The sequence below is a fragment of the Ammodytes marinus genome, assembly GCF_949987685.1.
Source record: "Ammodytes marinus genome assembly, chromosome: 14".
In the NCBI taxonomy this organism is placed as follows: domain Eukaryota; kingdom Metazoa; phylum Chordata; class Actinopteri; order Uranoscopiformes; family Ammodytidae; genus Ammodytes; species Ammodytes marinus.
The window spans coordinates 6493942-6505273 of record NC_137218.1 but is presented as its reverse complement, the minus strand read 5'-3'; the positions used below and the strand labels follow the sequence as shown (position 1 = coordinate 6505273).

General features: G+C 42.2%; 1 protein-coding gene across 1 annotated transcript in view; it reads left to right on the top strand.

Annotated features, from left to right (window-relative positions):
• The first annotated feature begins 610 nt into the window (after positions 1-610).
• Positions 611-11332, top strand: part of tmem132e (transmembrane protein 132E) — a 355300-nt gene continuing 344578 nt past the window's right edge. Inside the window, exon 1 of the mRNA XM_080041130.1 lies at positions 611-674. Within this exon, the coding sequence (XP_079897256.1) occupies positions 614-674 (61 nt within the window). The 5' untranslated portion in view covers positions 611-613. The remainder of the gene's footprint in view (positions 675-11332) is intronic.

Genomic DNA, 11332 nt, shown 5'->3' with positions numbered 1-11332 from the left:
ACACAGACACACTCTCTTTTTCTCATTTTTTTGGGACTATAGTCTAGCCCCTTCTTTTTATTGGTGCGGTAGACGCGCTGTGGTTGCTGTGCTTTGAGCCAAGGCGCGCGTCATCTCTCCACTGATGTCCATTGATTTATGATTTTTTTAGGGGGTGCATTTATATTGGATTTCACGCAAGGACTTGGATCCGTTTCAAGGCACGCTGTGTGTCTCTCCTTCCCCTCCCCACTTGTCCAATTTTTGCAGAAGGATACTTGTAACTTTCTTCTCCCATGTGGAAAAAGAAACGCTGTCTTTTTTTTGGCTTGGAAAAGAACGCGGTTTGGCCGTGCCTTTTTAATAAGGTCGCTGCTCGCAAAGATACCGTAAAGACTGTAGTTAGACATTGAACAATAACAATTTTTATTTAATAGACCTCGGCTGAGGCACACACGATTCAAATACTCGTTCAAATACATTGCGCATTATCCAACTTGAGACCCTCGGAAGAAACTGCAACAGCGCCCGTCGTGTGGAGGCTATAACACCCGCAGAGAAAGCTTTGATTTATCCACAATCGGCTACTGGAACAACTGGGATTTTACCAACCGGCCCACTGGGATTTCTAACCATGTCAGGTGCACGGGATTGCAGATGGACTGTCCTCATCTGTGTGGCGGCACTTTCATATGGTGAGTGAACACCCCCCCTCCCTCCTCTTCCTCCCTTTTTATGGATCACAATTGTGTTGCATAGAAAAGTGATGGTGCCAAATTTCTGCAACATGCAACTGCAGCAGCTGCATGATCTGGTTGGTTATTTTCTTGGGAGATGGACACGTGTAGACTACACACACACACACACACACACACACACACACACACACACACACACACACACACACACACACACACACACACACACACACACACACACACACACACACACACACACACACACACACACACACACACACACACACACACACACACACACACACACACACACACACACACACACACACACACACACACACACACACACACACAGAGACAGAAAAGCCTCTTCCAACCTCTCAGAAAAGGTGGAATTGTTATGGTACTCTTTAGTTTTTTTCCTTTTGGCTTACTCAAAGTTCAAAATTGAGAATCCCAGGCACGCTCTCTGTTATTATAATTTATAGGGATATAATATAGCTATCTGCACTACATGATATATGCATCACACAGTATTCACATCCACAATATGGAGCCTGCCTCACAGGCACGCAAGAAGCAATAACAAAAACGATAGCCTATACTAATCTTACAGTGGACAAATATGAGCACACACACTCAAACATCACTGTACCGTTGCTAACTCAATATGAGAACCACAGAACCCCAACATATTACACAACTGTCTACGGTCTCCTTTAGATTTCTTCCGTTGTGCATGTGGAAAGTCTTGTCCGTCGGAGTGGAATGGCTCGTCTTACACAACAGATAAACCTATAGATTGTCCCACATACACACTGATCATATCTGCCCAGCAAAGCTCATTGGAAATCCAAATCAAACATCCCCAAAGATGATTTTCTGACATGCAACAGTGATCTAGATGGCCTCCGAAAAACACTAATCCTTCAATATCAAAGTCCATCTTATTGATGAAACATCAGCAGCAGCAGCTATACAGCAAGATTTCCAGCTTTACGTTGAGTATGGCATTGGAATGTATGGATTAAGTCCTCTATTCATTTGGCAGCCTTATCAAAGGCGCTCCAATTCAGTCCCTAGTAGGAATGTATGGAGCGCCTAAGGCCTACTTCAGACTACCAGATTTTTCCTCTCGCCGACAGGTTTTTGACATTGCCACCAAAAGCCCCAGATCATAGGCCAATAGACGCCTGCTCCTGGGAGTTTGGATCGCCATGTGTCAAATGTTCAAAGAAGATATCCCAATATCTAGCATGCTAAATATCTGGACCTGTCCGTCAAAAACGTTTTGGTATCCGTAACAAAAACTAGGCACAAACATTTTCATATTTACTAACCTCCAACACTCTCAATAGAACAGAACATCCTTGCTGCCTGCGTGCCCCGGTCCATTACTTTCTCCCAAAACTTTTCTTTTTCTTCCTTGTTGTATTAAGCTGCAAATTAGAGCACAAAGTACTTTTATCTTGCGGACATCGATTCGTACAAAAATGGTATCGCGTGATTTTTTCCTCGTGTCACCCGACATGTGTTTTCGTTAGTTTGGAGACCAGACAGACTTGTCGGAGATGTGTCCTGGTCAAATATCTTGTAATGTTTGAACCGCTGTCACTTATCAGCCATGTAGTGTGTAAACCATTATGACACAAGAAGCCCTGATTGCTATGCAGAAAGTTGTGTTGTGTGAACTGTATGTACAGCGATCCTACGACATTGCAAGTTGTGTAATGTGTGCCTGCTTAAGCTGTACTTTAGACTGCACAATTCCTTCCATATTTACTGCATTACCATCCCTTGCATCCATTTCAGGACTCCCCCACAATAACTCCCCTCTCCTACTCATTTTCAATAAGTCTTGCCTCAATTTCATTACCGCACAAAAGAACACGCCTCCGTGTGTGCACTAAAGTATACACACTCTGCTTCATGGCCTCACCAAGGCCGCGAAGCGAGTGTGCTGCAATGCTCTGCCTACACAGATCCCACTAACGCCTGTGGTCAGCGAGCGTTGCTTAGCGCAGGGATAACCCACCTTCCAAGACAATGGAGGCGCTGCTGTCAAAAGTAATTGCAGTAACAGATTCGGTGCATGGCCGGCTGGCTGCCTCCGAGGATGGATGCAGACTAGGATCTTGGCCTAAGGGACCTCAATTTCCCCAAGGGATTCATGCACACACTCTCACACACACACGCGCACACACACACACGCACACCCTGAAAAGCCTTGCTGCACTCACCCCTGCAGTTTTAGCCACTCTCTCCTTGTCATACTCATATGCAAAGTAAACTATTTGTAAGACTACCTCCAGAGAAATGCCGTATAGACCCACTGGATGGAAATGGCTAAGCAGTAAGCAGACAAATCCCCAGGTGTGAAAAGGTAATATCACAGACTTTTAAGAACGCTCAAGGTCTATATAGTGCTATAATGAATCTATTATTCCTCATTCTTCTTAACTGAAAGGTATATTTTCATATATATTGGCTCAAGCATATAGTGTCGTAAACTCGCTAACAATTCACTTTTCTGCGGAATTAAATCGAATTAAATCCTCTCAGGGATTTGCTTTCAAGATGCCACTGCCAGCGCTCACTCAATACTATAAGGCAGGGCTTAAGACACTGGCTCAGTTCAAATGGCAAGCCTCATTAATACCCTAAGGGGAAATCCACTTGTTGTTTTCATTGGACCATCGCCACCACATGGAGGTCAGAGGTCCGGTGCCCAGCAGCATTCCTAGAGATGAAAGGGATTAAGGGTTTTTTTCTAGGGCACTTCAGCGAGGCATGTTTGCTGGTAAGAGCGATTGAACAGACAGATTTCCCTGTTACTCATTGTCCTGTTTTACATCCATGTTTACCTATGGTTATCTAATGTACTGGAATGTAAGCCGACAGGGGAGCAGGATATCTCCCACTTGAGTAGATGGAACCATCAAATTCTTGACATTTTTGCTTAAAAAAACAGCTTAAACTGGGAATCTATTATTAGAACAAGTGCTGATTAATGTTCTGTAAACGGACTTATCAGTTAAATCAAGTAACGGTTACAACTCTAACAACATCCATGGAAACGACACCAATGTCAAGTTTAGTGTTCAGGCAATTATCAGCATCATAAATTGATCACGAGACCGAGGGTGGTTTACGACTCCGGCTAAATTTACTGGGGGGCGAAAGCATTAGACCAACATATTGAGGGAATATATCTTGTGGGTTAACCTGGATAAATGGATTAAACCGATAAAGACTAACAGTGTTACATCAGAGCTAGGTGTGGCGAATGCAGTGATTAAGTGCAGCTGATTGCTGGGAGCTGCGACGCTGCAGTCAGCTGCATAACATAGCCTGCGGTGGTTGGTGAGGGGGTGGGAGGGGGGGAGGGGGGGAGCGGCGGTTGCCCAGTCATGGTTTGTATGTAGTTGGCAGCCTTCCCAGCACCGGGGCCCTATCTCTGAGAGTCGACACTGGGCAGAGGGGAGAGAAGACAAAGCGGCAGTGTGACACACCAGCTCTCATGTTCTGGATCTAATTGATTTACACGTGTTTGAAACCAAGCCCTTGCTCTGCTGCTGTGTTTGGAGAGGTTCACTCCCGTCTTCAACCCTTTTTGTAAAATTAAACACTGTTGTAGAAGCCTGGCTGCCTATCTGTATTCATCTACGCCAAGAGCCTGTGTTGCTATTCAAATTCTGCATTTTGTTCTCTGCCGTGGTGATGTCAAGGTGTCGCAGCATTGTTTGCTTTGGCATCCATAAATCATATGTTTTTTTTAAATAGATTTTATATGTAGATAGTAGCTCTTGGTTCAGGCTTAAGGGAGAGAGCTCTTTGTGGCATCAGATAATGGTGAGAACAGTTCGGAGCGTGTGTCGCCCTTTTTTGCTAAGTTGGGTCTTTTTTTAATTTTCAGTGACAGCTGTGCTCCAGGCTAAAACCAATCTGTGCTCTCTGAACAGCAGGGCAAACCACCTACCGAAAACAATAAGAGAAATAAGTCGTTGCTCGGAAGACAGGTCCTTGTTTTTTAGTTGCAGCCTGTTCTGTAATTACAGTCACAGCTGGGCCTGTCAATCTGTTATTATTCATTTTCGGTATCTAACTGTTGCAACAGGCCACAACTGGATACTTGCATTATTGTAAAAAATTGTCTTTGAAAGCCATCTATGCCCAGAAGTGCTTTAATCCCTTGTTGAGTCTTGCAGTTGTATTTTCTTGCTTGTCCACTGTGGAGAGAATTCTAAAGATGCTGTCCTTCAGCTGCGGTTGAAGGAGCCTTTTGTGAAACACTGGTTCATGGGATGTGAAAGACCTCCACCAAGGGCTTCAGGGCTTGTTGGTAGTTCTTGGGAGTAAGAGAGTGCACTATTTGTTTACAATGCATTACCCTTTTTCTCGGCCGACCTTAAAGTGAGAATCTTGAAAGCACGCATGTTTCTGAATACACCCCCACTTGATTATCAATTATACAACCAAAGAGACCCACTTCTGCAAAGTGAAAATTAAGTACAGTAGAGAAACCATGCTCTAAAGGTTCCTGGCTTCATGGATCGGCTTCAATCGTCCCTTTCTTCTCGAGCGGTAGACGATGGGCTATTGAACCTTCCCTGACTCATTCAATGCTCCTGGCATCCATCCTCCAAAACACTCAATCCGGGATAATTAAGCTGTGTACCAGACAACTCTTTAAGGCATGTGTTTTTCTTACAATTAAGTAATGCTGTTTGCTGTTTATTCTGCTTAAATTATTGAAAGTAACCTCTGTCTGAACTAATCCACCATCACGACGTTGCACTGACTAATTACAATGCTTGTGCTTGATTTATGAGTAGCAGGATCACTATGGTAAGGCACCTGTGCAGATACAAGTTTCTTTTTTTTTGTTCAACTTTTGTCTCGTCGTCAACTCTTAGTTTATAGTGATGTTTTTCAAAAAAGAAGACTTTTTTTCCCCCTCTGCACGAGAACATTTCAGAGAAATGTACCCATGACATTTACTCAGAATATGTTCAAAACACAGCAAAGAATTTCCTGGTTCACTGAAGGAGAGAAGGGAATACAAGTACTTTTGGTGATTGCTCAGCAGGGAGGCAATCTGTCTTCTGCAATAGGCGATCACACACAGTATGTTTGGTATGAAATCAGCTATTGTATTACTTATGCAGTGCACCTCACGCACAGTGCTTCCTCTCCTGCATTTGGTATCGTGAGTTAGACTGGGGAGAATTGTCACCTGCTGCTAGATATCACATTTGCACTTGTCCAATTCTTTGTCATTAGTTGGGCTTTATTTAACACCCAATATCAGGTTTTATCACCCAGATAAGATGGAACCCACCGGTGCACACTCTGTGCTACTCTACTTGCCTTTGGTATCGGGTACTTTTCTGGAGGTCGTTTTTCATTACAATATAGTATCCATGATAGTACCGCCTCTGCGTAGCTGGTCGTCAAAGCGTAGTTAGTGGCATGCATCTATGCATTTCTTCGTCTTCATTAGGGCGATTGTTTGAATATTTTGGATGAAGTAACGTTTGGTCCTTTTCCACTCAGAGAAACGTGCAGTGTCATAGCAGGATGTCTCATTGTTTTATGTATATCTCAACTTGTAACGGTAACCAACATTTTGCATCAAGCAACCACGCTGTAGTTCTCCGGGAAGCCATTTACAAATAGCCATTTATTGTGCATGATAGTGTGTCACCTATTGATGATGTGACACCATCTGACCTATCACTGTTTAGTACCTTTTTTGGAACCTCGATGGAGTATCTACTAAAAAAGTAGGTACCGGGTACTTTCACATAGTGGAAAACCAAAAAAAGCAAGTACAATAGAGTAGAGCAGGGCACAGCCGGTACCATGTAATGAACAAGTGCCATAATTCTGCAGGTCTTTTATATTTAACACTTAATAAGTTGTCTCCCCTCCTGATGAACTGAAAGAGAATGAGATCTCTGAATGAAGACAAGGTTATACTTAACAAGCCTTTCATTCTTTTAAGGGGACTAAATGGAATACTAATTTGATGGAGGGAATGGTATGTGACATTTTGTCCACTGACGATGGACCTCTCTGTAAAGGGTTGCAAGGCCTCCTGTGTCATGCCCGAGGCTTTGCAGCCAGGATGGTATAACCTCTTAGTAGGTCTGAAGAAGTGATAGCAATGCTAATAAAGCGGTGTCACCTTCCCAATGCTTAGAACACTTTTTATTATAACCCCCCGTCTAATGCAATCAACTTTGTGAATGGAGAACAGTGCACCCTGAACATAAATATTTTATTGTAGAATTCCCAGGCGACCCAGTGTAAATTAAATGACTTTGACATTTTTGGAAGAGTTACATGAAAAGTTTGATAGCACTCTCATATGTCTATAGAAGTGTGTCTTCGCACACACAAATTAAAAATGGTGGGGAAGCATCTGGCCTCTCTGGGTGAATTGTTTGACCAGGACAGACATGCATTTAATGGAGTGCAATCATTGCACTATGGACAATCAGGATGAGAAAGTCTAGAATTCTATATGAAGAATATGGATCCGGTGGTAGGACATCGAGCAACTCTCAAGTGCTGCCATACAGATTGGAACTGGGTCACATTACCTCCTCCTCACTATTATCCAGACCTGAGAGAGAAAAGGCCATATTACACAAACACCCAAGAGGCAAAGCCCAAGTCCACTCCCATTGCTACAGGTAAATGGAAACAAACACGGATAGATAGAAAAGGACAACATGCACACAACAAATTGAGAGCCAGGCAAGAGAGGATAATCTTAATCACCTGGACGACAAAGAACCTCAACCAGAACATTTGGAATGAAGCAGTGCAGAGGGAGAGGAAGGCCGTTGGTCAAGCACAGAAAAGCTTCTGTGTTCCAAATCACATACCTTTTTATTTTTACCATACTAGGCAAGACAATTTCATGTCTTAGGGCATCTGTTTTTTTTGGCATACTGCATTTGACATGCATGTATTGGGACATCCTTAATCTTCTTCCGTCTTACTAAATAGCAGGGAAGTATGGGGATTGGAACGCAGCCTGACAATAAAGGAGAGAGAGAGAGAAAAAGAAAGAGAGAAAGCTAATCACCCAGATTGGATGCTTGTGCTTGTTTACATCCTGTCCGATCGTCTGACTGCTCATGTATCTCTCTCGCCCCTGCCTTGTTGTGCCAATGTCACCCTGTTCCCAGATCTCCGCAATTAAATTGGTGATTGCAATGTTACAATGGACAACAGCTGAGGCAATTGATGGCCAAAATAAAAATACAAAACTATCAAAACAACTCAATAAACTGGAATTCTCCTTTAGCAGTAGGCAAAGGGTGGCAGATCGTTTTAATCCACAATCGAATATTTTGTCATTTCTCAAACGTTATTGCATACTTTGATGAGTTTGTTCTCCATGTTGCTGTGATCACTGCATCCTAAATAGTTTACTGCATAGCCAATAAATTATGAGGGACTGAAGTCCTACACACACCACATTGTATAATGTTCTTTATGTGCATCGGATTCAAATTAAAATGAATGTATCCGTCAGAATCAGTATTGTGTCCCACACAGTGACGCATAACTTAACAGGGCTCTTAAGTTTCACAATGTTAAAGTCTTAAAGGCGCAGTGTGTAAATGATCATGCATTTTTATACATAGTGGGTGTCCTCAAGAAATCCACCTGTTGGAAGACGAAGAAGTTCTATAGATGAAATAACTAAATACATCTTCACTTAATCACTTGATCTTGTAGAAGGACTTGAGGCAGTGGTGGATGATGTCATCTTAAGTAACTAGCTTCTTGTCCTTGGAGGCCACCGTAGCTTCTGTAAATTCTCTCAAAGGAAAGTGTAGACACGGAGCATTGCTTTCTGGATTTTTCACCACTAGATGCTGCAAAAATACACTTTTATTGCACTCTGCATCTTTAATATGAAAAGACATTCTGTTGGGTATTTTAAGTTATACATACCTGTCAGATAGACCAAATCAAAACAGATACACTATCTGGTACAGAGGTGTAAGCTCCCCTGCTCTGCATAACAGCAGTATTTCCCAGTGAACTGTTCAACCCCCATATGAAAGATTCATCTGCCATCAGTAGAGTGGGAAGAAATATGGCTAGATTTTTTAGCTCTCAGCATATCTTGCTAAACACCCCCTTACCTCCCGAAAACCACCCCCCACCATCCCATGCTGATTTCCCAGTGCTACAAATCTGCTAAAGGACTCAGACATGCCTTGCTTCAGTCTGGCAACAATCCTCAGCTTCCTCCCTAATTCGTTTCTCAGCACAATATCGTTTTCAGCTGTGGGATTGCTTTTTTTCCGGACGCATTTCAGCCAGGGATCTCAAAAAGTTCACAACTTTTTTTGTAGATGTCTTTTCTTCTCATTGTCAGCGTGGTGTACTTGAACACGCCACATGTTCCTGTGGATTAGTCTCGCGGTTTGACTTTGACGATAATTTCTATGGAGGAAGTTGGTGACATTTTCTAATGTCGTGTCCGATCATGTCATGGACGATTTATTGTAAATACAAGCTACACACTGGCAAAAAACAGCAACCAAGAACTCCACTCTAGTCTTATCTAGTCGTAATTACAAGTAGGCCATGGGGCCCCAGGACCTGCCACTTTGGAATCACAAGTCGTACAAGTGTCAACACAGTGTGCAAACACTGATATGAATCTACTGACTGTGTCACTTATAGTCAGAGAGAGAAAAAATGTACTAAAGATAACTTTCATGAGTTCCAACCCTTATTAAAAGGGTGCTGCATGGACAATTTTAAATATCAAAGTCTGTTTACAAGTTTTATGTGAAACGATTTTTCTTAAGCCTTATGTAGTCCCAGATGGAGCTGCACAGAATCTGATAAATTGCCCCAAGTCACCTGGGCCTGAAGACTACAAGTTTGAAAAAAAAAATGAACAGAATATGGGGGTGGAAGTGGTAGAGTGAGTTTACCAGACCACTGTAGCCTGTTCCTCGTCTCTGCTTGAGGCTATCATCCCCAGGGTACATTAGTAACCTTTTCGACAGAAAAACAACTGCAGTTCGTTGACTGTACTGTCAGTGGTGGAGTTTCATTGTGGGTAAATGTTACCCCCATATTTTGACAAGAAGAATGTATGGAATAGAAAATAAAAAAATAACAGCACGATATCTCGGGATCGGCTGCGTCGATTTTACTTTAATCTGTCCTTGAGTCAGACATTGCTATAATTCTCCAGGGGATGCAGTAGAAGCAGAAATCATTAGTTGATTTGTGAAGATCTACTCCATTTCTTTGTCTTATGTGAATGTAAACAGGATATCTTTCGATTTTGGACTGTTGCCTGCACAAAACATCGCCTCAGGCTGGAGGAGAACTGGCTTGGAAATGTCAGAAAATAGGGAATCATTCCCAAACAATCGACACAGATAGATTGATAGTGAAAATCCTAGCGGTCCGCACAGTCTTGTGATGTTGTTGTGGCAACAGGGAAAGTGCCCCTGATTGGTATGTATCATATTATGCGTAATGGTTTATTACTCCAGTGATTTCAAACAAGGCTTTAAAGATGTGCGTTGGCATTGAAGGTAATAACTTATGAAAATTGACATTTTCTTTTGTGACTTATGATGAATGTTTCTATTTGTATACCTGCCTTGAGATGTCAGATGTAGCTGTCAGGGCCCCTTTGTTAATCCCCTGAACATGACAAGATGTCGGGAGCCTTCCGCTCTTTGTCTGACTGACAGGTTTTCCACCTTGTACTTTTGTTTGTGGGGAACACTCCGGCGTTTGAAGTTGATGCAAAGAAACATTGCAGTATGGTCCGTGTAGTCTGGTCAGGATTTCAGAGTTTTTGCTGGAGCACTGCCATTCCTGACAGCTCCAGTGTTTTAGCCTTGGGATAGACAATCTGTTTTTACTACAAGTTCAGAGAGCGGCTGTGTTTATCTCAGATGACAGTTTTCATTTACATCTGGCATTTTTTTCTGATTGAACCCTGATTCATTTTTACTCTGAAAACAAGTAGGCTGTTTCCTTGGTGTTTGTGCAGTTTTATCCAATAAGCATGTGAAACTAAAGCTTAAATACCTTTTGAAAAATGAGGCAATATGTGTATCGAGCACAATCTATCGTGTTGTTCGTCCTCAAAACAACCCCAAAATCAATCAATAATGTGGTCTAGCACTTGTTGTGCATATCTGCTGAACATACAGTCGAATCTTCTTAGTCATATTGATTTTAACACCAGGAAACAATGGTTAACAAATTAGGCCACCATAGACATTGACTGCTCTGGATTTGCCCGACTTCAGTGATCATGTTGTGTACAAAAGCCCTAGTAAAAAAAACAAAAAAAAACAGGCCTCTGTTGTTTTGGCATTTTTAATTCAGAGCACTCATTGTTGGTGACAATTGGGAACTCCACTGAAGCATGGAAATGCAGAAAGAATACAACACTGTGAAAAGTGGCAAATATGAATCAGAATTTGATTAAAAAGTAAATGTAGAAATGCATTCTGGGCTTTAGTGTTTTTCTGCCTCCTGCCAGCAAGCCATTGATTTTAGGATCTGATCCAAACCATGTCAAACGGAATTCATCTTTGACCTGTTAAATCAGAAAATCACTACATTTCGAATTAAATGATTTG